Source organism: Engystomops pustulosus, chromosome 2, assembly GCF_040894005.1.
Source record: "Engystomops pustulosus chromosome 2, aEngPut4.maternal, whole genome shotgun sequence".
NCBI classification, from domain to species: domain Eukaryota; kingdom Metazoa; phylum Chordata; class Amphibia; order Anura; family Leptodactylidae; genus Engystomops; species Engystomops pustulosus.
Window position 1 is genome coordinate 160,651,255 of NC_092412.1, and position 27,789 is coordinate 160,679,043.

At 40.8% G+C, this 27,789-nt stretch overlaps 1 protein-coding gene across 1 annotated transcript in view; it reads right to left on the minus strand.

Moving 5' to 3' along the window:
- Positions 1-12,855: 12,855 nt before the first annotated feature.
- TADA2A (transcriptional adaptor 2A) overlaps positions 12,856-27,789 on the minus strand; it is a 45,952-nt gene continuing 31,018 nt past the window's right edge. The window contains exons 9-15 of the mRNA XM_072137155.1: positions 25,893-25,936; positions 24,976-25,086; positions 22,131-22,202; positions 20,557-20,689; positions 19,872-19,915; positions 18,144-18,217; positions 12,856-14,307 (exon numbers count right to left, since the gene is read on the minus strand). Coding sequence (XP_071993256.1) covers positions 14,116-14,307; positions 18,144-18,217; positions 19,872-19,915; positions 20,557-20,689; positions 22,131-22,202; positions 24,976-25,086; positions 25,893-25,936 — 670 coding nt within the window. The 3' untranslated portion in view covers positions 12,856-14,115. The remainder of the gene's footprint in view (positions 14,308-18,143; positions 18,218-19,871; positions 19,916-20,556; positions 20,690-22,130; positions 22,203-24,975; positions 25,087-25,892; positions 25,937-27,789) is intronic.

The window sequence follows — 27,789 nt, forward strand, 5'->3', positions numbered from 1 at the left end:
GTCTGTGGCTTGTAAAAAGGCTAAGACTGAACGCCTTACGTCTAAGGAGTGCCACGAGGCTTCTTTGCTTGAGAAGGGGGTTCTCGCAGAAGGATGGAAGAGTAATTTCCTGGTCCTTGGAACTTGGACACCACTTTGGGGATAAAACTTGGATCTAAAGTTGGAATGATCAGGTTAGGTAGTATACGTGTCAGGGAAATATCCCCATATCTCGATGTGATGTGGTTCCAAATCATTGTATAGTACGAGCTGCTCGGTGAATCACTCAGACTTTCACATGTTTGAGAGAATTCCAATTTATTTAGGTTGCAGACAGTCTTTATAGGTTCTTGGGACAAAGGAACCTACTGACCATGCCCACATTCCAATAGCCAACAGGATGTAACTGAAAGATGATCTGTGTATGCGGGGGATGGTGCTATTCACATGGATCTTTGTACATGAAGAACAGATTCTAAAATGGATTCTATTCCCTCACATACGCATGTAAGGTTCTCTAATGAAGTTAGCTTGAAGCTCCCCCAATCTACTAGCTGACGTTACAGCTATCAGGAGAGAAGTCTTTAAAGTAAAATTTTTAATACTAGTACCCTCCAATGGTTCAAAGGGAGACCTGGAGAGGGCATCTACTACTAGGGAGAGATCCCAGGAAGGAACCCGCTTGAGGATCTGAGGTCTGATCCTGGATGCGGCTAAAATAAATCTCCTGACCCACCTGTGGTCAACCAGAGAATGGTTGAAAAAGGCACTAAAAGCCGAGACATGGACCTTCAAGGTGCTGGTAGACAACCGAGTTCTAGGCCCTTGTGTAGGAAGTTCAAGACCTGAAATATTTTGGGATTAGCCCCACAAAAAGTCACAAACCTTTTCCATATTTTGTGGTATATGGCAAAGGTAACTTTCCTCCTACTTGCCTTGACAGTAGAAACTACTGCCCTGGACAGTCCTTGGGATATTAGGAATTCGGACTCAGGATCCAGGCTGCAAGTTGAAGTTTCCCCAGGTCTGGATGAAAGATGGGACCCTGGTTGATGAAGGTCCTTCCGTGCTGGTAGAATAATCAGCTGCTGAAGGGAAAAGGACCTCAGCAGAGGATACCAACTTTTCTTTGGCCAATTTGGGCAGATTAGAATCACCCTCGTCTGGTCGAGCAAGATCTTTTTGAGAACCCTTGCAACCAAGGGAATACGTGAAAAGGCGTAAGCACAACTATCGTTCAAAGGATGGCTGAAGGCATCCACATGATCTCTGATCTCGTTGGATTCCAGACAGTAGAATAGTCGGCACTTTGAATTTTCTCTTGTGGCAAAGAGGTCGATTCGGGGAGTACCCCAGACGCTGGTAAGTTGAAGAAAGATCTCCTGGTTGAGGCACCACTAGTTGGGTAAGACGTCTCTCTTAAAGCTCCCTTCAGATGGGTGTCTGAGATGGAGAGGATGTTTCTCTCCGCCTAGGAAAATATGGCGCGAGCTAGACTTGACAAGACCGGAGATCTTGTACCTCCTTGCCTCCAAAGATAGGATACCGCCGTGATGTTGTCCGAGAGGATATGGACATGGTGATTTTTCAGGTGGACCGAGTTTGACCTTAGGGCTTCCCTGACCCACTTTAGCTCTTGATAATTCAAAGCCTTCTTTGACTGGGATGGCAAGATCCTTAAGCTTAATGGGAAGGGAACACTGCTCCCCAACCTGTACTGCTTGCATCAGTCATGATGGTGACACATGGGAGGCAGTGCCAAGGTACTCCTTTCTCCAGATTTTTTAAATCTAGCCACCACAGGAGGTCCCTTTTTACAAAGGACGGAATAGTGACCTTCTTGCCTAGGCCAGAAGACCTCCTGTTCCAGGAACGGAGGATCCAGCTCTGTAGAACTTGAGAGTAGCTCTGACTCCAGGCTACTGAAGGAAGGCAAGCTGTAAGAAGACCCAAGATCTTCATTGCCTGTCTGACCGATATGGAAACCTTCCTCCTGAAGGATCGGATCAGGCCTTTTATTTTGTTCGCTTTTCCCTGGGGAAGGAAAGACATTTGATAAGTAGAATTCAAAAGAACCCCTAGGAATATCTTTTGGGTGGAAGGTGTTAAATCGGATTTTTGTAAGTTGACTAACCATCCCAACTCTGAGAGTTTCCCCAGGGTAAGCCCCCTTGCAGCCGATAGGCTTGTCTTGTCCTTCCCTACTACAAGAAGATCATCTAAGTAGGGGATAATGGATACATTCTGCAGCCTTAAGAAGGCCACTACTTCCACCATCATTTTGGTAAAAATTCTTGGGGCTGAGGAGATACCAAAGGGAAGTGCTCGAAATTGAAAATGCAGAATAGAGCCCTCTAGAGAGAGGATCGAGAATCTGAGATATCTCTGAGATTAGGGGTGAATTGGGACATGATAGTAGGCGTCCCGGAGATCTATTGTGCACTAATAGGAATTGGCATGAATAAGCTGAGTAGCAGATCTTACCGACTCCATGCAGAATTTTCTGTAGGTGATGTAGTTGTTTAGAAACTTCAGTTTTATGATCAGACGATTCAAAACGTTTGGCTTCTTGATCAGGAACAGCAGAGAATAGAACCCCAATTTCTCTTGATCTCGAGGAACTGGAACCACCACACCTGAGTGGATGAGATGTGAGACCACCTGCCAAATGAGAGAGTGAGTGGAGAGAGAAGCAGAGGATAAGGGAGGGATAAACCTTGAGGGGGGGGCAGTTGAATTCTATCCTGTACCCCCATTGTATAATATTCAAGACCCAAGGATTCGCCATGATACTTGACCACTGAGATGCTAATCCAAGAAGTCACTCCCCCACCCACCCTGGCGTCACTATTTCTTGATTCCAGTACCGTCAGGAGGGTTGGAGAACAGGAAGCTCCTTCCTCTTCCTCCTTTGGGGTAGCTCCAGCGACCCTGTTTACCTTTCCCACAAAAGGACTCCCTGGTGTTCTTGAAAGGACGAAAAGAAGTCTTCGTAGTAACTGCCTTACTGTCTGGAAATCCCTTTTTCTTATCAGACGCTTTATCCAGGATGGCATCTAATTCTGGACTGAAGACAAAGGACCCTAAGAAGGGGATACTACAAAGTTTTGTCTTAGAGCGAATATCTCCACCCCATTGTTTCAGCCACAAGGCCCTTCTAGTTGCATTAGTTAGGGCTCCTTCCTTAGCTGCAAAACGGATACCTTCTGCTGTAGCGTCTGCAAGAAACACGGTGGCTGATCTTAGTAGGGGAACATGCTCCAACAAAGCGTCTCTGGGGGTGACTTCATGGATATGTGATTCCAATTTCCCTAGCCAAAAGTAGAGAGTTCTTGCCACCGATGTGGCGGATAGATTTGACTTGAGGCGAAGCATTGAAGTTTCCCAAGCCTTCTTCAAAAGGGCCTCTGACTGAAGTTGGGCTCGGTCTTCAAATGGGAAGTCCATCTTCTTGGTGACCTTAGAAACCTGGACATCTACTTTTGAGAAGGAGTCCCAATCCTTGGACTCTTCCCGATTAAAGACTAGACATTTCCTAAAATTTTTAGAGACAGCAATTTTTTTCTCAGGATCCTTCCATTCCTCCCAAATTGACCCCTTAAGGGTGTCATTTGGCTTTCAAACCACCGGATAACTTGTCTTCAAGGGATAAAGTTGGAATCTCATCTTCTAAATCTAAAGTATCACGCATAGGCTTCAGGAGGTTATCAAGCTCATCTTTATGGAACAAGTGGCGGGATTTGGTTCTCTGGTCAGGGTCCTGAGGATCCTGCTCTTCTATGGAGGAGCAGGAAGGAGAATCTGAAGCACAGCCTTCTTACTCTTCCAAGGAGGTGACTGTCACCACTCTTGCCTTCTTCTGTGGGGGGGCTCCCTGAGTAGCAGCGGCAACTGAAGAGACCACCTTTTCCTCGATAAATGATTTTAATTCGTCCATGAAAGACGTCTTTTCTTCATGCATAAACTCCTCAATACAGGATCTACAGATACATTTTTTTTTTTATAGGAGTCCGGTAGAGAGTGTAGACACATGTTACATTTTTTAGCAGGGGTCCTACTCTTCTCAGATTTTTCAGACTTGCTAGACTTCTCGGTTTTACCTGACTTATCTTCTCTGTCTTTCCCCTTAGACCCTTGCTTAGACCCTTGCTAAGACTCCTAGGGGAGTAAGGCAAATGAGACAGTAACTTGGGGTTCTAAATAACAACAAAGAAAATAGAATCTGCCATACAGCACCACTCACGTGAACCGGCGGGTGGAGTAGGCTGAAGTATGCCTCATCAGCCATTATTGTCTGGGACGGCCAGGAAACACCATAAGCAGCATAAACCACAGATCAACGTAACTACCTGACATATGGAGGTTTAAATACCTTAACAGGGAACCCATCCCCCTTTACAGGTGGCCACCATTGGAGTTTCAGTGATGCTTCCGCATTCTGAGTGATCCCACATCACTTCTGGTGGTGACCGGAAGTCGCCATCGGGCCGCAAGGGATGCCTGGGAAATGTAGTCCTGGCGGTTTGCGCGTCCTTGCATAGGCCGTGACCCGCCTAGCCGCTGGAGAGGACAGACGCCGGACCGAAGAGGATCCAGGGAAGGCCCGCACGGGAAGCGCACCGACCGAGTACCGATCCGTTGGGGAACTTTGACTGCAGCCGGCGTAACCCCAGGTAAGTAAAAAAAAAAAAAAAAAAAAAAAAAACAAAAAACAAGAAAAAATAACGTCCCCCCCTCCCCCTATGAGAGAGATCTGCTCTTGACCTGACCCCTGTTGGGACAGGAAGACCACAGGTGGGAGGCCTTTAACCTTTCTTCTTCCTGTCCCTACAGGGGTCAAGGGGCATCCTCCAAGTGGGCTGTCATAGGGGACGCTATGGAAATATTTGTTTAAAACTACTGAATTTTCTTCTTCTGTAATACTATACACAGAGTGGACCATGCACAACCACCAAAACAAGGTAAATGTCAGCACACAAAGCAAGCTATAAAATATTCAAAGAGAAAAAAAGGTGTGCCAATAGACAAAATTATGTAAAAAACGGATAAATCTTTATTTCAACAATAGAAAAACTCCATCAAGGCATGAAGGACAAGTTAAAAACAATTAAAAAACATACACGAGTCAAAATGTTTGGCACAACCAGGTAAGGTTCACCAAACAAACACCTCCTCCATACAGTGGAACCTGGCCCCTAGTATGATACAATTACAATAGAAGGATGAATAAGGCCCAAGCTGTCTAATGACCCTGAACAGATGAAGATAAATCTGCCATAACAATCATAGTGCGGCTATAGGATAAATGGGTAAGTATACATTACGAGTCAGTGGTCAGATGGCAGGCATCAGTACAATAAGTCAACAGGGCGGCTCAGCAGTAGTGGAGGACATGGAGGACTCCCCACGCGTTCCTTCTCCCAAGTCTCTTCTTCTGTCACTAAACAATCCTACCCTTTACACTCGAATTTAAACTGTACAAGTGACCATGTAGTGTATTTGGCTGCCTGCTTGGCTTGCAGGGTTCAATACGTGGGTTGCACCATAAGACCTCTCAAAAAAAAGAATTGCGGAACACATAACTGATGCCAGAAAACAATATCTTACGTTATCTAAAGGGATGTCTGGCCTCACCATGGCTATGTCCTTCACTTGTCTGTCATCCCGCTAGAACGTGTGCCCCGCCCCCTTAGGGGAGGAGATTGGACTAGGTCTTTATGTTCTCATGAAGCTTATTGGATTTGAACTCTTCAAACCAGGTTTCCGCAGGGGTTAAATTATAAAACTGATCTAATGTTTTTGTATTAAATTTATAATTTTTCTCTTTTTTTTTTTTTTTTTAGTCCCATTAGTATACTACTACTTACCATTCCGGAAGTTTCCCGTGCTGCATCACGGGACGTTCTTCCTCGGGCTTAAATACTCTGTCCCATGTCCAGTAATCCAGGCTACGACTACGAACCCAAGGGTTCGAAATGCGACAGTTTTTTACCATGGATCTCTATTAATTTTTTTATCTTATTATTTTCTCTAATAAAGTGGATTTTTAAGCATATAATCTTTTTTCTGGTACGCTGTTGGGAGCTGGACAAGCGCCGCTGTTTTTTCCCTGGTACTACTGGTGCCCTAGCCCAGGGGTCCGTGCATCCACGCACCATCTATTCCATTATGAGGTGAGCTGAACCGTAAAAAACTTTTTTTCTTTTGTCAACTTATTGCTCTTCTCTGAAATCATGTTTCTTGCCTTTACAATAGTATTTGTAGGCCAACTTTTACCCTTAGGATCTTTATCTATTCTCCCAACTCTAAAATTAAAAAAAGGTCTACTATGGCACTTTCTTACACCAGCGTGGCAAAAGTGGAGATCTAACTCCACCATCTTTAGGGCTGATGAATTACCTCATGTGGATGAAGGAACTGAAAATAGAGGATGAGGGGAGATTGGGTTTCTTATCTATTTGGGCACAATGGGTGACTTTTTGAGGCCAAGGTAATTTTTTATAGTTCCAGGGACCACCCTCTAAATATCCTTCCCCACCCGTCACCCACTTCCTTCTGCTCTCTCCCTCTTGTGTGTCTTCATATATGCCATGAATTTGCAACTTGCCTTCTCTGCTGTTATTACCCATGGAGATTCTCTGTATTGTTCTGTCCTGTCTTTCACTTGTCTTTTGAGGGTGATCAGCCTTCACCCGGGACTTGAGTTTGTGATGTTGTAAAGAAATTCTAGAAATCACAGACTTGAAATGACCAACTTCTCTTGCTATGGCTGATAGGGTCACCCCTTTGGCCTTAATCTGCTGGAGGCACACCATTTTTTGCAAAGTCCATGTAAACTGGAAAGTTAGGCTGCCAATTAAATAGGGTCAGACAATGAAGGAAATTAGCAACAGGTGCCAGATTAACACCAATAATAATAGTAAAATAATTTTGATCTCCAGTGTTTGTGTATGTATGTATGTATGTATGTATGTATGTATGTATGTATGAGCCCAAACCTTAGACAAAGGTCATTGACAAACATACAAAAATAAAATGGCAGCACACAAGATTCAAAACAAAAAAATGTTTTACTTTTATTAAGCTTTTCCAGATATCCAAATATCCAGATATCCGAAGATACCAAATATCACTGTCCGATGGACATCAATACTGCAGAGAGCTATGCAGTAAGGAGAGTTATACACTCACCGGCCAATTTATTAGGTACACCTGTCCAACTGCTCGTTAACACTTAATTTCTAATCAGCCAATCACATGGCGGCAACTCAGTGCATTTAGGCATGTAGACATGGTCAAGACAATCTCCTGCAGTTCAAACCGAGCATCAGTATGGGGAAGAAAGGTGATTTGAGTGCCTTTGAACGTGGCATGGTTGTTGGTGCCAGAAGGGCTGGTCTGAGTATTTCAGAAACTGCTGATCTACTGGGATTTTCACCCACAACCATCTCTAGGGTTTACAGAGAATGGTCCGAAAAAGAAAAAACATCCAGTGAGCGGCAGTTCTGTGGGCGGAAATGCCTTGTTGATGCCAGAGGTCAGAGGAGAATGGGCAGACTGGTTCGAGCTGATAGAAAGGCAACAGTGACTCAAATCGCCACCCGTTACAACCAAGGTAGGCAGAAGAGCATCTCTGAACGCACAGTACGTCAAACTTTGAGGCAGATGGGCTACAGCAGCAGAAGACCACACCGGGTACCACTCCTTTCAGCTAAGAACAGGAAACTGAGGCTACAATTTGCACAAGCTCATCGAAATTGGACAGTAGAAGATTGGAAAAATGTTGCCTGTTCTGATGAGTCTCGATTTCTGCTGCGACATTCGGATTGTAGGGTCAGAATTTGGCATCAACAACATGAAAGCATGGATCCATTGTGCCTTGTATCAACGGTTCAGGCTGGTGGTGGTGGTGTCATGGTGTGGGGAATATTTTCTTGGCACTCTTTGGGCCCCTTGGTACCAATTGAGCATCGTTGCAATGCCACAGCCTACCTGAGTATTGTTGCTGACCATGTCCATCCCTTTATGACCACAATGTACCCAACATCTGATGGCTACATTCAGCAGGATAATGCGCCATGTCATAAAGCTGGAATCATCTCAGACTGGTTTCTTGAACATGACAATGAGTTCACTGTACTCAAATGGCCTCCACAGTCACCAGATCTCAATCCAATAGAGCATCTTTGGGATGTGGTGGAACGGGAGATTCGCATCATGGATGTGCAGCCGACAAATCTGCGGCAACTGTGTGACGCCATCATGTCAATATGGACCAAAATCTCTGAGGAATGCTTCCAGCACCTTGTTGAATCTATGCCACGAAGAATTGAGGCAGTTCTGAAGGCAAAAGGGGGTCCAATCCGTTACTAGCATGGTGTACCTAATAAAGTGGCCAGTCAGTGTAAACTCCCTGTACAATCCTTACTCATCTCAGCTGTATTTGTAAAAGGACAGAGCTTACCTGAATTTTCAAATTCCAGATAAATGGAACTTGAAATAAAAATTTTTCAATTCCAATAAATGTAACTTCCAAATTCAATCCTGCATCAATTCTGGATTAATGGAACTCCAAATAAAAATTTTTCAATATTGGAAAAATAAAACTTCCAAATTCAATTCTTTATACATTCTGGATCAATGGAACTTCCATATTCAATTATTTTTCAATTCCGATAAAGGAAACTTCCAAATTCAATTCTGCATCAATTCTGGATTAATGGAGCTCCAAATTCAAAATTTTCAATCCCAGATAAATGTAACTTCATATTCAAATTTTTAATTTCCGGATAAATGGAACTTGCAGATTCAATTATTTTTCAATTCCAGATGAATGGAAATTCATTTAACCACCGTGAGATTTTTTTTAATGATGTTTATTTTTTTTAATGCCATGTTGTTATTTATAATAATAATTTTTATTTATTTAGCGCCATCAAATTCCGTAGCACTTTACAAATCAAATTGATATTCAAGTACTTTGCCTAGCTCATTGTGGAAAGGGCAATTGCCTTGTTATTCACACAATTTTTCTGCCCCCTAGCCATTTTACAGCTATTTTGGGAGCATGAGGGCCCAAGGTGACATCACGTGAGAGGCATGAATTTGTGCATCCAACTCTTCTATGGGGATAGGATTCTTTTTTTGTCAGTAAGAAATGCTGTGGTCTCAGGCATTGTATTGAGTACCAACCACTAAACAAAATTACTATATAAAAAAAAAACAAAAAAAACATTACTCTCTCCCGTTGATCCCCAACTTGTTCAATCAGACTGTGGGTGCTTCTCTAAAATCAATCTGCATGGGGCCTACTATCTGACCCGCATCAATGCAGGAGATGAATGGAAGACAGGAGAAGACATTATTAGGGGAACAGACAGGGCAATCTGTCCCAACGATAGTGCTTACCGAAAAGAGTGTTGTTTGCAGTGCGCTCCGGTTCAGCATGTTCCGAATCAGGTTCACCGCTATTACTGGGGTGTGCTGGTTAGGATCCAGCAGTCATAGTCCACATTGGCACTAGTGACAAAGTAAGAGATAGGTGGAAGGACCTTAAAAATGCTTTCAGGAATTTAGGCCTTAAGCTTAGGGCAAGGACCTCAAAGGTAGTTTTCTCTTAAATACTACCTGTACCACGTGCCACACCAGAAAGGCAGAGGGAGATTAGAGAGGTAAATAAGTGGTTTAAAAGTTGGTGTAGGAAGGAGGGCTTTTGGTTCATGGAGAAGTGGTCTGATTTTGCTGTTGACAACAGGCTCTACAGTAGGATTCAGATGCACATCAATGGGGAAGGTGCAGCTTTCAAGGTTGGAGGGGTGTTTAAACTAGAGACATGGAGGGAGGGCAACTACACTTGTACAGGGCTGGGATATGATCAGGGAAGAAGAACCAAAAGGAATAGGGATAGGGAAAACCATATAAAGTATATGTACACTAATGCCAGAAGCCTCACAGACAAAATGGAGGAACTGGAACTCTTAATGTTAGGGCAAATATGATATAGTGGGTATCAGCGAGACATGGCTGGACAGTATATATATTACCTTCCATGATCTTTTGGGTCACTATGTTGTGGTTTATATAGATGATATCCTCCTATTCTCTAGATTGGGCCACTCATTTATAATTCAGTAATGTATTGTCTAGACTTTTGAATCATTTATTTGCTAAACTGCCAAAGTGTTTATTTGGAGACCAAAAAATATCCTCTCTCAGTTCATCACACCCAAGTCTGTTTGTATGAATCCCATCAAGGTCACAGCTATCAAAAATGGGAACATCACACTAGTTTGAAAGCCCTGCAGTGATTTTTGGGTTTTCTAACTATTGAAAATTTTGATAAAAATTTTTTTGTTGTAGCAAAGCCGTTGATAGATCTCACTAGGAAAGGTGCTGATGTAACCAACTGGACTCCAGATGCAGAGTTAGCAGTCACACGGCTAAAAGAAAGTTTTATGAATGCTCCTATCTGGATTCAATCCGATTCAAATCAACCTTTTATTTGACGTCCTGACTCCCTTACTAATCTACAGTGGCCTTTTTCACAAGAAGGTTCTCCTTCTCAGAGTGCAGTTACAATGTAGGTAATCATGGACGCCTGGCTTTTAAAGGGAACCTGTCACCAGGAGACCCATTTTTAGCACTCCCCAGTCCCCACAGAGCATAATACAGTGATGGCTAACCTATGGCACTGGTGCCAGTGGTGGCACTCTGAGCCCTTTCTGTGGGCACTCAGGCCATCACCAGAGATGACTCCAGGTATATTCCTGCAGTCCAAGACAGCCCAGGACTTGCTGTGCACAGAGGTATTTTAAAGTGACAGCTCTACCTGGGACTATTTTCTGCTTTATTGGTGTCCTCAGGTGCTGGTATCAATGAAAACTGTGACAGAGAAGGGAGTATAAAACACATATTAAATTTCTGTGTTGGCACTTTGCGATAAATAAGCGGGTCTATGTTGTAGGTTGGGCACTTGGTCTCTAAAAGGTTTGCCATCACTTACATAGTACATACACTGCCAAAGTGTTTTTGTATTAAAAATAGGTTTTACAGAAAAAAAGATATGTTATATTGTACCTTTCATTAGCATCTGCTGTGTGACTAGGCAGTTGCCAAATGGGAGGGTCTGGAAAGGAGCAGTTCCCCCCCCCCCCGCCCTTCGGGAAACATGTGACCATTTCAAATATATGAAAACACCCATCACTTGGCTTAGCGACGCCCCCTGCTCCTCTACAGCCAATCCCAAGTGTGAGGAGTTATTCATATATTTGAAATGGTCACATGTTTCCCAAGGGGGGGGGGGGGGGGTAACTGCTCCTTTCCAGTCCCTCCTTTTTGGCAACTGCCTAGTCACACAGCAGATGCTAATGACAGGCACAATATAACATATCTTTTTTTCTGTAAAACCAATTTTTTTATACAAAAACACTTTGGCAGTGTATGTACTATGCTCTGTGGGGACTGGGGGAGGGCTAAAATGGGTCTCATGGTGACAGGTTCCCTTTAAGTAGGCATTTGAGGAATGTAGAGATTTCCTTAAGTGGGCTAGACACCAAATTACTATAAAAATTTACCACTGAAACATACCAATTTTGACTTTGTCATCACATATTGTCCTGGGTGTAAGAACATTACGGCTGATGCACTCTCTCAAGTTTTCTAGCAAAAATCCTGTCTCCTGGTTTTTGAACACCAAACTGAAACACAGTGCTTCTTCATGTTATATCATGAAAAGGTCTAAATAAATTAGCCAAGATATCAGGAAGGAAAGTCCAATTCATCCTTGGGTGTAATTTCCAAATACCTGAAGGTGCCTTGTTCATCTGTACAATTAATTATATGCAAGTACAAACAAGAATGCCCAGCCATCAAACTGTTTAGGAAGGGGACAGGTTTTTTCAGACCTTTTGAAGATGCTGGCTTAAGCTGTAATGAGTGTCATTATCCACGATGAAATGAGTACTGTATCGACATGGGCTGAAAGGTCACTCTCCCAGGAAGAAGCCATTACTTAAAACAAAACATAAAAAAGCCAGATTGTTTGCCAAAGCAAACAAAGACCTTAATTTATGGTGAGGTGTCCGGTGGTCTGACAAAACTCTTTAGCTGTAATGACCATCGTTATGTTTAGAGGAAAAATGGAGAAGCTTGCAGGCCTGAGAACACCATCCCAACCGTGAAATACGGGACACTTTATGTTGTGGAGTTGTTTTGCTGCAGGAGGGACTGGTGCACTTCACAAATTAAATCGCATCATGAGGAAAGAACATCATGTGGTAATACTGAAGTAACATCTCAAGACATAAGCCAGGAAGTTAAAGGGAAACTGTCATCAGGGACCTTGTTTTTACTAAAGACAGGTTGCAAAAGCCCATTACAGTGGCATTGCAAATAAGCCTTTCTGCTTTCTCTAAACATTTGCATTACAATATAATTGTGTGTTATAACTTACCTTGCACCCTGACAGAATCCTCAGTGTAGTCCCAGGGATTGGGCTTTGGAATTTGGATGTGTGATAGGGGGCCAGGAGGGGGGGGGGATTTTTTGACCAAAGTCATACAGTGTAAAGACAATGGACCAAATACTAATAAAATGGAATTAAACTTTTGACAAAAAATACTCTCATTATTATGGCATTTAGGAAACATAAATAATTTTGATAATCCTAAATTGACCTAAAGTGGGAAAGGTTTATTCTGATTTCATATTTCATATCTGAGAAAAACATGCATGTGTGTCTTTTTGTATAGTACATTTAAACTACTAGTTTCAATTGTATATGCATTAATCTATTCAAACAAATGTACAGGACCAGTTTTATTCTTTAATGCATTGTTCACATTTACATCAATTAACCACAATTTCTCAATCTATACATGGTTGTGTGAAGAAACATTTATTATATTTCTTTTAATTTGGGTGCATTACACAGCATGCTTTTTTTTAGTGCACGGCCAGTTAAAGGGGTTATCCATGAGTATTAAAATCCACAAGAAATGCCATAACACATTGCCACAGATTTGTAGTAACTTGGTTCAAACACCGAATACATTCGGGGCACATTTTTCCAAATTGTAAGGTAAGACAGTGCAGAGTTAGACGAAGAAGTCTTATGCTGCGCCAAAGTTATCATCCTATTGGTGGCTGAGTTTACACCAGATATTTGTGCCAAATATCTGGCGCATTTGAATCATTTTGGTGCACTGAATTTTCCCCCAGGCAAGACACTCCTCCTCCTTTTAGCATGCTAGTCATTAAATTCTAAAACCCTTGATAAATGTAAGCAGACAGTTTTGGTGTATATTGCAAATGAATTCATTAATAAACAGATTGATAAATCTTTCTTATCCCATTTCCCGGTGGCACACTGGTGTTTACCACCTGAGCCTCTAGTCCGGTGTGGTTCCGAGGTACAGTAGCTATACTCCCCATGAGTATGCCAAATTTGCAATACTGAAATTTGCTGCAATCTCAGCAAAGAGTGCATATGCCCATTTCACTATACCCTCAAATATATGTTCTGCCCACTACATCCCCCAGCTTCTCTAACATATGCACATGAAGATCAATTGCAAAGCCAGCCTAAAGATGATTACTGAAACCACATCCATCCAGATGAGGGGATGACTGGACATGACATAAGTGGAATTATCAAGCTTTGTGGTGGTGTTTACACAGGACCCCAACTCTTACTTCAGAAATGGAGGTATATAAGAGATTGCTCTGTATTGACACAATCAAGCAGGTGATTATCGGCTCAAGATAATCCCATTTATAGATACCATATCCTGGTGTTCTGTCCCCAATAGAGATCATACAGTATATATCTTTGCCACTGCATTATCTGTCTTTATAATGTAACAATAAATGATGGTAACAAAATATACATAGCTTGCATATAAACTGGGATTGCAATTTATATATTGCAATCCCAGAGATATTTTATGAGAGCTATTATACATGTAAACATAATACATGATTACATGTATAATATAACATATTGCAACAGCTGCAATACAGTACACAGAATACGTCACCTGTAGATATTGCAAAATAACCACAAATTTGGAACAAAATACCTGCAACAAATACATAAAAGGTCCAGGTCATGTTTCTGCTGAACATAACAGTAATGACTTATGGCTGAGGTTTTATGATGTATCCTTCTTGTAATAGGAAATCATAGATTTTGCGAGTCTTATTAACGTCAATCTTTATAAGCGCTCGAGCTTGTGCTAGCCGTAAGCTTCCTTGTTTGTTGCACTCATTTACAAGCGCTGCTTTATACTCCAAATAAGCTCCAGGAACCAATCTCACCACCTGGCACAGCTGTAAAACAAAACAAATATTAAAAACCTTTTCTCCTGAAATTAGAACGCTTGCAGTCATCTTATATTGTTCCAATTCAACTAAAAATGGAGTACTGAAGCAATGAGCTGTCCCATGTTAAAAATAATCTATTACATTCCACAAAACTTCATAATTTTTTTTTTTTTAGCTATGGTGCCTATTTGTGATTTTCCTCTTAGAATGTCCATTTCTGTCCAGTACACGTGGCCATAAGGTTCTGAATAGCTCAACCCTGCCAGATCCCAGATCACCATTTAAATCTAATTTAAAGAGAACCAGTCATCGCCCCCCCCCCCCCACATCCTTCCCTCCACACAAACCACACAGTACATTTTAGATGTTTTTATATATGTTTCACTGATGCCTACATCCATTGAATTTGAGCCATCATTCTTCTAAAAAAGACTTTTATTAATGTCCTCTCTTCCAGTCATGGAGGTGGAGAAGTCTGTATAACCAAACTCCTCATGAATGAGAGAGACAAGCCACTCTTGGAAGATAATTCCCGAGGGCAGAATGAGATTGATTTATCTTCATATAGCCAGCTCTCTCTCAGCCCTCACCTCTTTGAGAGAGTGGTCAATGAAGTAACAGTGCTGAGTCACATACAGTCCATGTCTGTTTCTCTCTCTCAACTTTCCAGCAAGGGATTGTGTAGAATTGCTGTATAGGTCTATATTTTAATATTGTCAGTAAGTACTAGTTCCATACCAGCAGCATGTTTGTAGCGGTGAGACTTGTCAATCGGGAAAAGGGAGACAGGGCAGTGATCACTGCATATGCAGGTCCCCATTAATATCATTGAACTCACATCAGGTGAGTTTTTTAACATTGCAGCCATTTAGGGATAAAGGCAATAATTCGTTTTTAAAAACTTTAGGTGGATTAATTTGAATGGCAGATTCCCTTTGAAACAGGTCAGGCTACAAATCTTTTTTGCATGTGGCATCACTTCATAAAAGAATTTCCTGTGTGCTGTAGTCTTTATTTTTTTCTTTCTCCGTGTTTTTTTCTCCAGTTTTTTTTTCTCCCTCTCTCTGCCTCACTTCCCTTCTACTAAGTGTCATTTAGGTATTCGGAGAAGTATATTGAGGAAAGATTTTTCTTTCCCAAAACCAATCATGTATATATTGATGAATTACTAATAAAGGACACCCTTGATTAAGTATAAAACAATTTCCTCATTTACTTATGTTCAGGTAGGGCATCTCTGATCCTGCCATGCTGCTGGTTTTAATTTTTGAGGTTATATAGAAATGGATGAATAGCGACAGGTAAATAATGGGACACCTGGTCCATTAATACCTTTAAAGCAGTTTTTTGCGCAATCCCGGTTGTGGCTACCAATGCTCACTGAACAGAATTGCCACACACATGGCAGACAAGGGACACTCGCTCATAGATTCAGGCACTGTGACTGTGGTAATCTTAAATTTGTTATCGATGGCCTCCTTCCTATCAAATTATGCTAATGAATTAGAGGGGTTACCATAGCCCCTTTTTGGTCTGGATTCACAGGGTGTTGCACTGAGAATACCACAAGAATTGCTCACTGCCCTAGTTTTAAAGCTGATTTTAAAGTTTTAAAAGTTTTTTTTTAATTAAGAATGAGACAATGGATAACAAAGTTAAGAAGATTACCACAGTCACGGTGCCTGCAACTATGAGCCTGAAACTATGAATAAGTGCCATGCTCAATTTTGATGGTAGACTTTCTTTATCTAGTGGAGGATGAAGTCAACTGAGAAAAACCAGATCTGGATTTGCATCTCACAGACTATTTAACTCCACATGGCGCTACATGTCTAACATGATAGCTGAAGTCACAAAATGGAGCTCCTTTGTAGTAGCACAGTGATAATGAGAGCCAGTTTCCCACATTTGCCTCTTTAAACCCTGTTCTGGAACTCATGCCAGTATTCAGTGTCTGAAAAGTGGTTGAGTAGTATACCAAACATCTCACCCAGAAGACAGGAGTCTTCTGTTAATTTGCAAAGCTACAAGAGAATTTCACATGCATCTGGCTGAGGGAAGATTCCGTGCATCAGTCCGCTATTGTGGGATAATGGAAAAAGGTAGGAAGAGGATCCCTGAAAAACATTTCCCCTTGTTATGCAACCATAATCAAACTGATGACTTCTGTTTTAACGCAGGAAGAATATACTGTTTTAACTGTATGCCTCCCATGGTCAGTGGCAACTGATGCTAAATATGTAAAATTTCATTCAAAACGGTATTTATCCCCAAAATAGTAAATTCTGAAAATACGGAAAATCGATATTCGATTTGTAAGCCATGTGGCGTGAAAATAAATTATCAAGACATTTCAAAAAATTATGAAAATGTAAAGTAGACATATGGGAAACGTTATTCTGCAATTTATTTAGGTGGTAAATCTATCGACCTGAAAACGTGGTGATTTTAAATTTAGAAAATGTTTGCAAATTTTTCTAAAAATTCATCATTTTTCTTTTTTTTTGGTAAATAAACGCAAAACTTATCAGCCAAAATTTACCACTAAAATAAAGGACAACATGTGAGGAAAAAAAACTATCTCAGAATCACTTTGATAAGTAACAGCGTTCAAAAGTTATAACCATATAAAGCAACGCAAGTCGGAATCCAAAAAATGGGGCTGAGCCTTAAGCTACAAAATGGCTGCCTCCTTAAGGGTTAAAGGGCACCTACTACCACAAATCTACCTATAAAGGTAGATCGGGTGGTAGGTGAATCAATGGGACGTGAGGATAGCCCTTTTAAGGGCTAATCCTCACGTCCCCGCACTGTTTTATAAACTTTTATTACTTATATATGTTAATTTACTTATGCGGCTACCGGGGCGTGGAGTAGCCGCATCTGAGGTTACACGAGGCGGCTACTCCACGCCCCGGTAGCCACATTACCCCTCCTACTCACCATGTTCGGCGCGCAGCTACAGCAGGCGCAGAACAGCAGGCCCGCGCCTGCGCAGCCCCGGCTTCAGAGCAGTGACCGCGCAGGCGCGGGCCTGCTGTTCTGCGCATGCGCAGACGGCAGGATCGGCGGACGAGGGCGCGCAGCTACGAGCAGCTGCGCGCCGAACATGGTGAGTAGGAGGGGTAATGTGGCTACCGGGGCGTGGAGTAGCCGCCTCGTGTAACCTCAGATGCGGCTACTCCACGCCCCGGTAGCCGCATAAGTAAATTAACATATATAAGTAATAAAAGTTTATAAAACAGTGCGGGGACGTGAGGATTAGCCCTTAAAAGGGCTATCCTCACGTCCCATTGATTCACCTACCACCCGATCTACCTTTATAGGTAGATTTGTGGTGGTAGGTTTCCTTTAAGTATCTTTTTATGTTATTGCTCCAATGTTCATTAGTATATGACTGCCCTGTCCCTTATGTAACAAATAAAAACACAGCGTGTTTTACCAAAAAGTCGCCCGGCTTGCGACCAAAAAAATCCCTTTTTGTCCACTTAGGCCGAAGTGATCAGATAAAATATAACTTTTATTTCATATTTGTTAAGACCGATTCAGTGGAGAAGATTACAAAACGTGTTGTTGGTTGATACCCATGTCCACCCAGTGCCTTTAATCCTGTAGGGTCCAGTTGCCCCCTTCCCCCTTAATTGGGGGTTTGTTGTTTCGTTTCAAATAAAAACACAGAACACTTAAAAAGACCTTTCTCATCAGTCTTGGTCATTGTGAATAAAGAAAAAAACACATGGAGGTGTAATAAATAGCATGTAACAGTAATAGATGAAGATGATAGTTGAATGCTTGTTCTACTTCATCCTGATATAGGTTGGTTTAAAACACTAATACCATACCTCTTTCTCTTTATCGTTGAGCTTTTCGGTTCCAGGAAGTCCTGTTAAGTCTAGAGGAGGAGCACTTCTTCTACCTATAATAAATGTAATTCGAATTACAATGGTTACTTTACTTGCTTTAATCAGCCACCCTTAATAGGCTTTGTACAGAAAAAGTGGATCAGATATCAAAATAAGAAGGGTTTTCAAGATCTTGTACCCTTGTAATGTACCTTTTATACCATATATTTCCATCTTTGAGATGCTGTGATATTTTTGATAAATCAAAAAGGGAGTTAGGAAACTAGGGACTCTATTTTGGCCTTTAGGACGCGGTCCCATTTTTCCAACCGGTGTTAAAAGTGGTAATAGCTTTGGACTTGTACTTCAAATTAGTTTAAAAATTTGGATCATATCTTTTGTGTCTAGTTCTGAAAAACAAAAGAAATTTTGTAAAAATTCTTTATTTTCAAAATTCTAAATTCTCTACTTTTGAAGGAGATACACCTAGCACCTAAATTAATTATATTAATTAGATAAAAATGTTCTTTTATCTGAACTTTTTTTTTTTTTTTTTTAGGGGGTTCACCATGCAGCTCCAATAATGAATATGTTTTATTATACAGATTGCTAAGAACACAGCGAAATCAAATATGTGGGGTTTCAATTTTACTGAATAAAAATTAATTTGGAGAAAAGCTTGGTCATTTTAGCATCACAGTATTTTCAGATGCATAACTTTTTTATTTTTTGTCTGACAAATCTGATTAATAGCTTATTTTTTTGCGAGAAGAGTTGTTCTTTTTAAGTGTCTTATTTGAAAATAACTTTTTAAAAATCACTTTTTAGAGCATTAATTATCAATTATTAACCATTTTCAGAATGTTTTTTGTTTTTTTTCTTCCCCTGCTTTTACCATGCGGGTCCAGTAACCATTCTGTTTTATTATACAGATTGTTACGGACGCGGTAATACCAAATATGTGGTGGATTTTTGTGTATTTGTGTTTTACACTTTAGTGTTTGTATGGGAAAGTAACATTTTTTGGGGCTTATATTTTTATTTTTTTGAACAGCTCTTACTTATAAAAACTTGAACCAGTGATGCTCTGATCCATTGTAAATCTACAATCCTAATTCAGGGATCCAATCCTTAGGAGAAACACCCTTTCACGCCGCAGTCATGCTTGTCCGCAGCGTGTAAAAGGTTAACACTTGCAATTGGAGCTGGCTCCAATCACAAGTGTTAGAGTGTGGTGTCAGCTGTAATATACAACTGACAACTGCTGCTTCTGGTGCTGGCTACATTCTTGAGCAGGTGGCAAAAGTGTAAATTGTTCAATTTACTGTCATTATAGCTATTTTTAATTTTTCTACAATAAAACAATAAAAAGATAATTGTTTGTGCTGCTTTAGGGCATTTTGTTTGGTGCATTTCTAGGGCATGGATTTTATTTTTCTTTGAGAATGGAGAGAGAGTGATAAGCAAAAAGTTATTTATATCATAGGAAAGTCCCCATAATATAACATATCTGTATTTAATTTAATTTTTTTTTTAAAGTGAAAAGTGATTTATTTTTTAATTGATTTTTTTTAACCCCACAAAGTTACATTGATCGCCCATATAATATGCTGCAATACTAATGTCAGCATGGCAACAACATAAAGAACATCCATATTTCTTAAAATAAAGAAAATTATGATTTACGTAGTGTTCCCACTAAGATTTAACAAATCTAAAGTTAAATACCTGAACTTGAAACAATAGGAGCAATCTGATGTAACCCAGCATCACTAAATAAAAAAAAACAAAACACACTTAATGAAAAACATTAAAGCACAATAAAGCATGTATGAGTTAATCAATGTTAAAGGAAACCTACCACCACAGATCTACCTAGTAAGCCAAGAGGAGCTGCACATACTCGTCTGCAAAGCTGGGTTCTGTGCATGTGCAGTAGCTCTGGCCTTTTAAAGGGGCTAACTTGCTCAGTGATGAGACCCACAGAGCTCACCAAAACAAGGGGTTCCACGTACCTCCATCGGACCCCTCGTCGCTCCAGGAGAGTAATGGAGCAGACGGCCGTGCATGACTGTTCTGCTCCATACATCTCAATGGAGATGAAGGAAATTGCCGAGCGGGGCACTCAGCGATCTCTGTCAGCTCCATAAAGATGAATGGAACAGAATGGTCATGCGCGGCCGTCTGCTCCATTACTCATGGAGCAGCAAGGGGTCTGACTGAGGTACGTGGGATCCTATCGGACCCCTCGTTTTCGCGATCTGTGGGGTCTCATTACTAAGACCCCCACCATCAGCAAATTAAGCCCTATCCTGTGGATAGGGTCTTACTTGTATTTGTGGGAAAACCCCTTTAAGGTTTCTAAAGTTCCTATCCACTGTATACGGTTTTGTAAAAAAAGATGGAAACTCACATAGCTGCTTGTCTTTTGAGCCACTGTTGGCAGGCATTGCCATCATGTATGTACTGAAGGACTTCTGAGAGCATATTTCGTTTTAAGCGTTCTTCATCCCGTGATTTCTTTAAGCGATCATATATCTTTGAACCTTTTGCAAGATAGGAAAATTAAAGTTAGTGAAATAATACAGGAAAAAAGCATCAAAAGTAAACTTGAATGTGGCATTTATTTGAACAGCTTCTAGATACATATTCCATTGTGTATTTATTCATATAAATTCCGTGTCCTCCTTACGATAACATTACTGGGCATATAAAGAGAGATCCAAGTCGGCATTGAGTAATGTAATGATAAATGGATGCAATAAATTTTGTAATATACAAAATCTTTTTTCCCCACTTATCCTCCTCAGGCATTCTTGCACCTGCGCGGTCAGCATCCTGCATAAACATGTGGTAGGACATGCGTAGATGAAGCCTAGCCGGCAGCACAGTCTCCGCATTCAGCTGCGCTTGTGCTACTTTATGCCTAGCAAACGGCGGCGTACAGTAGCGCATGCACAGATGAATGCGGTGACTATGCGGCCAGCTAAACTTCATCTGTGCATGTCCGGTTGTATGTTCTGCAGGATGCTGACCGCGCAGGCGCGAGAATGACTGACGTGGTCGGTGAGAGGGGATGACAGTGGGCAGATCATTGATGGGTGACATCTGCATGCGGGATAAGGCAGGGGGCGTCGATATGCAGGGTGAGGGTCAGTTTTATAAATTTAAAATGACACATGGAGGAGCGATTTCCCGAGGGTGGGGGAGGGGGAACTGCTCCTATTTAGCCACTCACAGGTGACAATGAACTAGTCACTGCTGGCATTGTAAGGTAATATATAACTTTATTCTGTAAAACCAATTTTCTATACAAAAACGGTTTTGCAGTGTATGTACTATGCTCTATGGCAGTGATGGCGAACCTATGGCACTGGTGCCAGAGGTGGCACTCAGAGCCCTTTCTGTGGGCACTCAGGCCATCACCAGAGAAGACTCCAGGTATCTTCCTGCAGTCCCAGACAGCCCAGGACTTGCTGTGCACAGAGCTATTTTAAAGTGACAGCTCTCCCTGGGACTATTTTCTGCTTTATTGGTGTCCTCAGAGTGCTGCTATCAATGAAATCTGTGACAGAGAAGGAAGTATAAATCACAAATTAAATTTTTGTGTTGGCACTTTGCGTTAAATAAGCGGGTCTTTGTTGTAGTTTGGGCACTCGGCCTCTAAAAGGTTTGCCATCACTGCTCTATGGGGACTAGGGGGGTTCTAAAAATGGGTCTACTGGTGACAGATTCCGTTTAAGGGTTATTAATCATTATTAATTAAATATTAATTAGAGACATTGGGAGTCCCCTATCCTATGGATAGGCCATTATTTTGAATCATAAACAACACATTTAAATTTACATCAGTTAAATCAATGCTTATTTATTATTAGATAAAAATTTCCATAGGCACTTAAGATTTAGTCAATCATCTTTATGTTAAAGTTCCATTTTTTTAAGTATCATACATTTTAACATTTAGAGAATTGAGGATTTCCTTACTTTGAAAGGTTTTGATACCAGCCTTCCTGTATTCTTGTAATCGTTTAATTTCTCTGCGGAGTTCAAGTTCTACTGAAAACAAAATAAGAAATAGAAATAAACTATCCACTCTGTACTATAGTCATCACCATGAAGACACCGACTGTTTGGTCTTTCAGGACAAAGCAGGGTGAACTAGGGGCATTTACTCATAGATCAAAACACCGTGACTCTGTGAACCAGACATAACCTGGCATAACCTGTGCCCTGTGTGCTGCAGCTTCAGAATCTGACTACTATTACTTACTATTACTGCGCAGCATTTGTATGGGCGTATGGAGAGGGCTCATGGGCAGAGCTCTCTCCATACAGGGCGGGTGTTAGCTGAATATAGCCAATGATCTCACGAATGCCTCCATCTAGTCTGTGATCTTTGTTCCCAGTGACGTAATCCCCATAACTGCCTCGGTTATTTGTAAGAACCAAGGAGTTTCTGAAGAGCTGTTGCAATGTGCTGCCGGTACACAGTAACAGTTCATGTGCAAAATCCCCATATACTGCCATACTGTAGTATGGCAGGATCAATCAGACAACCTAGGGTTAAAGTACCCTTGGGGATCTAAAAAAATAATATTAAAAAAAAAGAAATTAAAAAAAACTATTTAAATATACAATAAGATATACATAATAAAAAAAATGTTAAAATCTAAGTTCATATTCCCCCCCTTCCCTTTCCCAGTAACGGATATAAAAATAAAAAAACTGTACAAATAATAAACATGTATCGCTGCGTTCCAAAAGTTACGATCTATCAATATATAATAACTGCTATTTCTGGCGGTGAACCCTGTAACAAGAAATAGCACCCAAATGTCTGAAACGCCACTTATTTTGTCAAAAAACTCAATTTTTTTAAATAAAAAGTCATCAAAAGGTTGTACAGTCCCACAAATGGTATCATTGTAAACATCATCACTTGCTGCAAAAAGAGACAACTTACAAAGCCCCATATGCCAAAGTAGGGAAAAGTTTATAGTGCAGAATGACATTTTTATTTCATAGGAAGGTTTTAAGTGATCAATTGATTTTATAAACCCGAGAAATAAAAGGGAGGTGCCATTTGGTATGAAAAGTGAAAGGAGTAAAAACAGAGCCCACAAGAAAATGTTGTAGATCTTTTTTTCCCCAATTTCCCCACATTTGAATTTTTTTTCCAGCTTCCCAGTACAAGGCATGGAATATTAAATACTGAAAAGTACAATTGTTACACAGAAAACAAGCCGTCATACAGTGCCAAGTCAGCAAAGGGGTTTTATGGCTATAATCTGAGTGCTATTACCATTTTATTCCTCAATCAGAAGAGTAGTTTAGGGCTAGCTCTACATGAGATAACCAACTTTAAATTGGTATTAATTTGGGGTTCAACTCTTTGATGGTCTTATTGTTATATTATTTTTGGAAGCAGACAGCCAATTCTGGCATGTTTTATTCCCTTCATAGCATGGGTATAAAAGCATAATATCCTCTTAAAAGAAATCAACCGACTGCCGTGATCAAGGTGAAGAGGCGTGGAAGGGATATATATATATCATTATATTATTTGTATTCACACAATATATAATATCTTTTGGAAAAAAGGATGAATTTTTAAAATTATTCTTCACATTCTTATTATTTTAAAAAACTTGTTTTATTGTCCCACTTAGGGACTTACACATGTAATACATTGACCACTTTTATAATGCACTACAGGCAGTCCCCTACTTAAGAACACTCGACTTACATACGACCCCTAGTTACAAACGGACCACTGGATATTGGTAATTTATTGTACTTTAGTCCTAGGCTACAATAATCAGCTGTAACAGTTATCAGAGGCGTCTATAATGAATCTCTAGTGTTAATATTGATTCTTATGACAACCCAACATTTTCAATTTCCAATTGTCACAGAGACCAAAAAAGTTCTGGCTGGGATTACAATGATAATATATACAGTCCCGACTTACATACAAACTCAACTTAAGAACAAACCTACAGACCCTATCTTGTATGTAAGCCGGGGACTGCCTGTACACTCTTTCTGTATTGCAGTCTATAGTAACTTTACATTGAGAGCCATTCATTTAAGACCCAGCCTCCATTGGAACCAGAGGGTTTGGTAGAGGGAACCCCCTTTCCTTACCTGCCATCTTACCTGTCGTGTTTACACTTGATCATGATACATAATAAACTGCACTGAATAGAGATTTATGAGTTACGGTTGTGTGTTGTAGATTATCTCCTTCTGATGATAACATTGGTACATTCACAGTATGCCCTTGATGTGCCATGACCCTGCTTAATAATGGTGAGAATACTTATCCTGCGTTGTCAAACAGCGAAAGGGGTTTTACATTTTAATAGAAATCCCCAAAAGAGAAAGTATAGGAATTAAAAATTAAAAATCAAAGAAACAATATATACCCCTCCATAGAACAACTCTGGCTCCAAACAAACCCTATGTTGGGCATGTAAGGTAAGGGATCGACCAAGTCGTCAGATGTGCTATGAAAACAAAGTCATCTACAACAGAGTGGACAGTCTCCACGAAAGCATGGGGCACTCTATTGAGCTGTAAGAATACCACCCCTCTTCGGTCAGATACTGATGGTCTTTTTTGAAAACTCTATAAAAAGTCTACAACAACCCTGTTAACCAATTGATTAGTCTAAATATAAAACTAGTGTAAATATAGAACTGTATATTGACTTCCAGTTAGTAAATTTTAAGTATTACTTGCCTGATAATTACTCATTATATAAAATTTCGTTATAACTAATAAACAAAAATACAGACTGAAGTAGGAATTACTGCTGGTGGCTTACATGCATGACTCTCTATAAACCGATCATGGTTTGTTGCTCCTAAAATTCGAGCAAATCTTCTCATTGTTTCATAGAGTTCCTGGACGTCCTTAGAATATCTTCTTTCTAAAACTAAAAAGGAAAAAAAAACTTTTACAAATCAGTATTTATTTAAAAAAAGTGTGCCTTGAAAAATAAATCAACATGAAAATTTGTATTTGATTTTTACTGGTGAACTGTGTACTTGCATGTGCACTTTAAATTTCATAAATCAATAGTAAAATGTAAGAAACATGGCTAAACTATGAGAAGCTGTGGTGAGAAGGCTGATGCTGAGCCGTGCTGTAGGTTCCTTGTATGCACAGGCAATGCATGGGAACAGGTACTGCAGGCATCATTCTGTCGGGTCATGGCAGGCGGTCCCATCATAAGCACACCCCCTCTAAATGCAAATTCCTCATGACTGTATAGGCTTCACAACTAGAAGGCTAGAAAGCGTGGTCAAGCAATTATCTGCACTCACTAGGGGCTGAGCACTACAGTGAGGAATCACAACCAGGGACTGGGGGGCAATGTAAACTTGGTGAAAAGCTACACTGTGTCCAGGTAGGCCACATGGTCATGACTACAGTCCCATTACACAGTTCTGTGCATAAGGCCTTAAGGATAGGGTGTATACAAAGCATCATCGATTTTAGAAGGAAAGAGGTGATGGATGACAAAGAATTACCACAGTCACTGTGCCTGGATCTATGTGTAAGTGTCTCTGGTTTATAATGATGAATTTGGATGGTAGATTTCCTTTATTGTATATCCCAAGATGAAAACTTCAATAAAAATGTATTTATCTATGATGTAATGTCTATAAACTCATAGCTATAACACACAAACATACTTATGATTACACAGAATATCTTTTTAGATTAAAAACTACTTACTTTGAAATTTTCTCAAATTTATAAGGCCATGTTCTCTAATGATTCTATAAAAAAGGGAATAGTTCATTAATTTAATGACAGTCATGTCTGAAATAATGTTTTAATTGTTATTTATAAACTCTATTCTTAAATTCTTACTACAGTGGTGCATAAATATCCAGCAGCAAATCACTGCCCTTTACTTTTCCCCATACACTCACCGGCCACTTTATTAGGTACACCTGTCCAACTGCTCGTTAACACTTAATTTCTAATCAGCCAATCACATGGCGGCAACTCAGTGCATTTAGGCATGTAGACATGGTCAAGACAATCTCCTGCAGTTCAAACCGAGCATCAGTATGGGGAAGAAAGGTGATTTGAGTGCCTTTGAACGTGGCATGGTTGTTGGTGCCAGAAGGGCTGGTCTGAGTATTTCAGAAACTGCTGATCTACTGGGATTTTCACGCACAACCATCTCTAGGGTTTACAGAGAACGGTCTGAAAAAGAAAAAACATCCAGTGAGCGGCAGTTCTGTGGGCGGAAATGCCTTGTTGATGCCAGAGGTCAGAGGAGAATGGGCAGACTGGTTTGAGCTGATAGAAAGGCAACAGTGACTCAAATCGACATCCGTTACAACCAAGGTAGGCAGAAGAGCATCTCTGAATGCACAGTACGTCGAACTTTGAGGCAGATGGCAGACCACACCGGCTGCCACTCCTTTCAGCTAAGAACAGGAAACTGAGGCTACAATTTGCACAAGCTCATCGAAATTGGACAGTAGAAGATTGGAAAAACGTTGCCTGGTCTGATGAGTCGCGATTTCTGCTGCGACATTCGGATGGTAAGGTCAGAATTTGGCGTCAACAACATGAAAGCATGGATCCATCCTGCCTTGTATCAATGGTTCAGGCTGGTGGTGGTGGTGTCATGGTGTGGGGAATATTTTCTTGGCACTCTTTGGGCCCCTTGGTACCAATTGAGCATCGTTGCAACGCCACAGCCTACCTGAGTATTGTTGCTGACCATGTCCATCCCTTTATGACCACAATGTACCCAACATCTGATGGCTACTTTCAGCAGGATATTGCGCCATATCATAAAGCTGGAATCATCTCAGACTGGTTTCTTGAACATGACAATGAGTTCACTGTACTCAAATGGCCTGCACAGTCACCAGATCTCAATCCAATAGAGCATCTTTGGGATGTGGTGGAACGGGAGATTCGCATCATGGATGTGCAGCCGACAAATCTGCGGCAACTGTGTGATGCCATCATGTCAATATGGACCAAAATCTCTGAGGAATGCTTCCAGCACCTTGTTGAATCTATGCCACGAAGAATTGAGGCAGTTCTGAAGGCAAAAGGGGGTCCAACCCGTTACTAGCATGGTGTACCTAATAAAGTGGCCGGTGAGTGTACATATGCATAAAATGTAGCATTTTCACCTTTCTTCCTGCTATACAACGTAATTTCAAAACATTTCTTTACCTCTTTCAACCAAAAGGTACAAATTGTATTACAAAAAATAAATAAATTCCATAAAGATACACAGTTCTGTTGATCCAAGTCACTTATACATTTAAAATGTATAGGTTAGGCTAGAGATGAGCGGGCTTGATGTCTGCATTCGGCAGCGCAATCAGAACATAATGCCGGGTTTGCAAATGAACAGCCAAATTCGGCAAATTGACACCCCTTGGCCAGGAGGTCTCTCAATTTGATCCTGAACACGGACATCATGTCCATTCCCCCCTAATTAACCCCTTCCCGACATTTGACGTACTATTACTGCATGGCGGGAGGTGCGTTCCCGCAATATGCAGTAATAGTACGTCAAACTTCTGGCCCCGGCTCCTGAATGGAGCCGGGGCCAGTAGCTGCGGGTGTCGGCTATATATTATAGCCGACACCC